This window comes from Acanthochromis polyacanthus, chromosome 20, assembly GCF_021347895.1.
Source record: "Acanthochromis polyacanthus isolate Apoly-LR-REF ecotype Palm Island chromosome 20, KAUST_Apoly_ChrSc, whole genome shotgun sequence".
In the NCBI taxonomy this organism is placed as follows: Eukaryota; Metazoa; Chordata; class Actinopteri; family Pomacentridae; genus Acanthochromis; species Acanthochromis polyacanthus.
The window spans coordinates 12,305,162-12,307,196 of record NC_067132.1 but is presented as its reverse complement, the minus strand read 5'-3'; the positions used below and the strand labels follow the sequence as shown (position 1 = coordinate 12,307,196).

General features: G+C 46.7%; 1 protein-coding gene across 1 annotated transcript; it reads right to left on the bottom strand.

Annotated features, from left to right (window-relative positions):
- Nucleotides 1–259: 259 nt before the first annotated feature.
- Nucleotides 260–1,625, bottom strand: prmt6 (protein arginine methyltransferase 6). The gene has a single exon (XM_022220491.2). The coding sequence runs from the start codon at nt 1,525–1,527 to the stop codon at nt 478–480; it is 1,050 nt and encodes a 349-aa protein (XP_022076183.1). The 5' UTR covers nt 1,528–1,625; the 3' UTR covers nt 260–477.
- Nucleotides 1,626–2,035: the final 410 nt, after the last annotated feature.

The window sequence follows — 2,035 nt, the reverse complement described above, 5'->3', positions numbered from 1 at the left end:
TATATGTAATGGGCGTTTGGTTAAGTGAGGTTAATGCATAAACAGTTGATCAGGGTTTGCATTTTTCCTCTTCCAAATTAGGTGTTATTTATAGGTGTGAAAACAAGCACGAACATAACAAACACTGAAATAAATTTAAATGTATTGAAAGGATATCCCCTTGAGATGTAGAATCTAATTTTGAGATGCATAAAAACATGTACTGTAGTTGGCATTAGAGGGCAGTAACCACTGTTTGTGTTAAGAAAATGCACAAAAGTTGGCTTGGAGATCTGTGGATCAGCAGCAGATCCTCCATTTATTTGTGGTTGAAGCTGGAGTCATGTTTTAAAAACTAAGTGACCACATGGGTCAAAAATATAATCACTGCACCAAATCCCCAAGAGCAGGTTGGTGAATTTTAATACCATTTAATGAGACAAGGTCTTGGGCATTTGACAGTAATGCTTCATAAATAGACCTAATGTTAATGTCCCCTTATGACTGAGCCTCAGAGCTCCAGTCAGGGATGGAGAAAGTCTTGGACTGTGTTTTCTGCTCTCCTATACTGTAGTCCACATGGATACATATATGTCTTGCGCTGTCCTCCGAGGGATACATGCTGACCTCTCCGGTAACCGGCGTGTCCTGCACCACTTCCACCGGAGCGTCGAGGTACAGCACAGCTTGCTTCCAGTGCGTCTCCGGTTTGAACGGGGACGTGGAGAGCACCAGTGGTTTGTCCGGGCAGGGGAAAGTCACCGTGAAGTAAACACAGAACGCGTTCACTGCCGCCGAGCCAAACGACGAGCACCTGAAGTGGCCCTTCACAGCGCGCAGCTCCTCCACGGTCACTGAGGACAGGTCGAGCTCTGCGAAGCGGGCCGGGTGGGACAGCACGTCCTCCACGGTCACCGAGTTCACCGTGATGTCCGAGTTCATGATACACCTCTGGGCGAAGTCGGACATGCAGGACATATCGACGCCGTACTGGTCCTTGACGGTGTACCAGAAGTGTAAGCGGTCCTCTACCACCGGGTCGCTGATGGGAGCGATGTAGAGCTCGGCTTTGCTCGGCAGAATGACGCCGCCCGGCTTCAGCCACTTGTCTCGGGCGTAGAGGACCGAGTTGAGCATGGACTCATGGAGGAGGGCATAACCCATCCACTCGCTCACTATCACCTCCACCTTCTCCGGTAGGTCCACTGTCTCCACCGTCCCTCGAATCACCTCCACCCTGTCCTCCATGTTGTTGTGTTTGACTATTTTCACCGCCTGCTCGGCTATGGAGCAGGCTTCCACTGCGTACACTTTCTTAGCTCCAGCCTGAGCACAGAAGATGCTCAAAACGCCGGTTCCTGCCCCGACGTCCAGCACAACTTTCCCCCGGATTGACTCAGTGTTCCTCAGTATCGCCGTCCGGTACGTGTTGGTTCGGACGTGGTCGGCTATCATTTCCTCGTGGATAGTCACATCGGAGTAGCTGTCGAAATAAAGTCTGTCCTGCCGGCTTTTATCCAATTTTCTCTTTTTGACAACATGAGACATCTTCTCTGCTGTAGCGTGCTGCAGCCGAGCAGTGTTTTGTTGTAATACTTCCGCGTTCTATCATCTGGGACTTGTAGTTTTCCTCAACACACGATAAGCAAGACGTAAAGCCAATCGGACTACAATTCCCACAAGCAAGCTGCAGCGGAGGTCGGATTGCTGTATTCACTGTCAGATGAAAAGTGGTGCATATGAGTTTCTACTAGGTAAAACAGCGATGAACGACAGAGACCCTTCTCCAATTCTTTTTAAACTACCATTTTCTTGTTGTTAATCCATAGACTATTAAATCAATTTTTCAATAAACTGAGGTGATTTTTCTAAAACAAATCAAACTGACTATTCATTTTAAGTGCATTCTATTTTTGTAAACGACAGTGGTGGCTAAAGGTTTTTGGACACCCTTAAAATTTTACACAATCTCAAATATCATGAAATGTTTGTTGAAAAATCTTTTTTTGTGTTTCAAAAAGTATGGCTGCATTAGACAAACACAAACAAATGATAT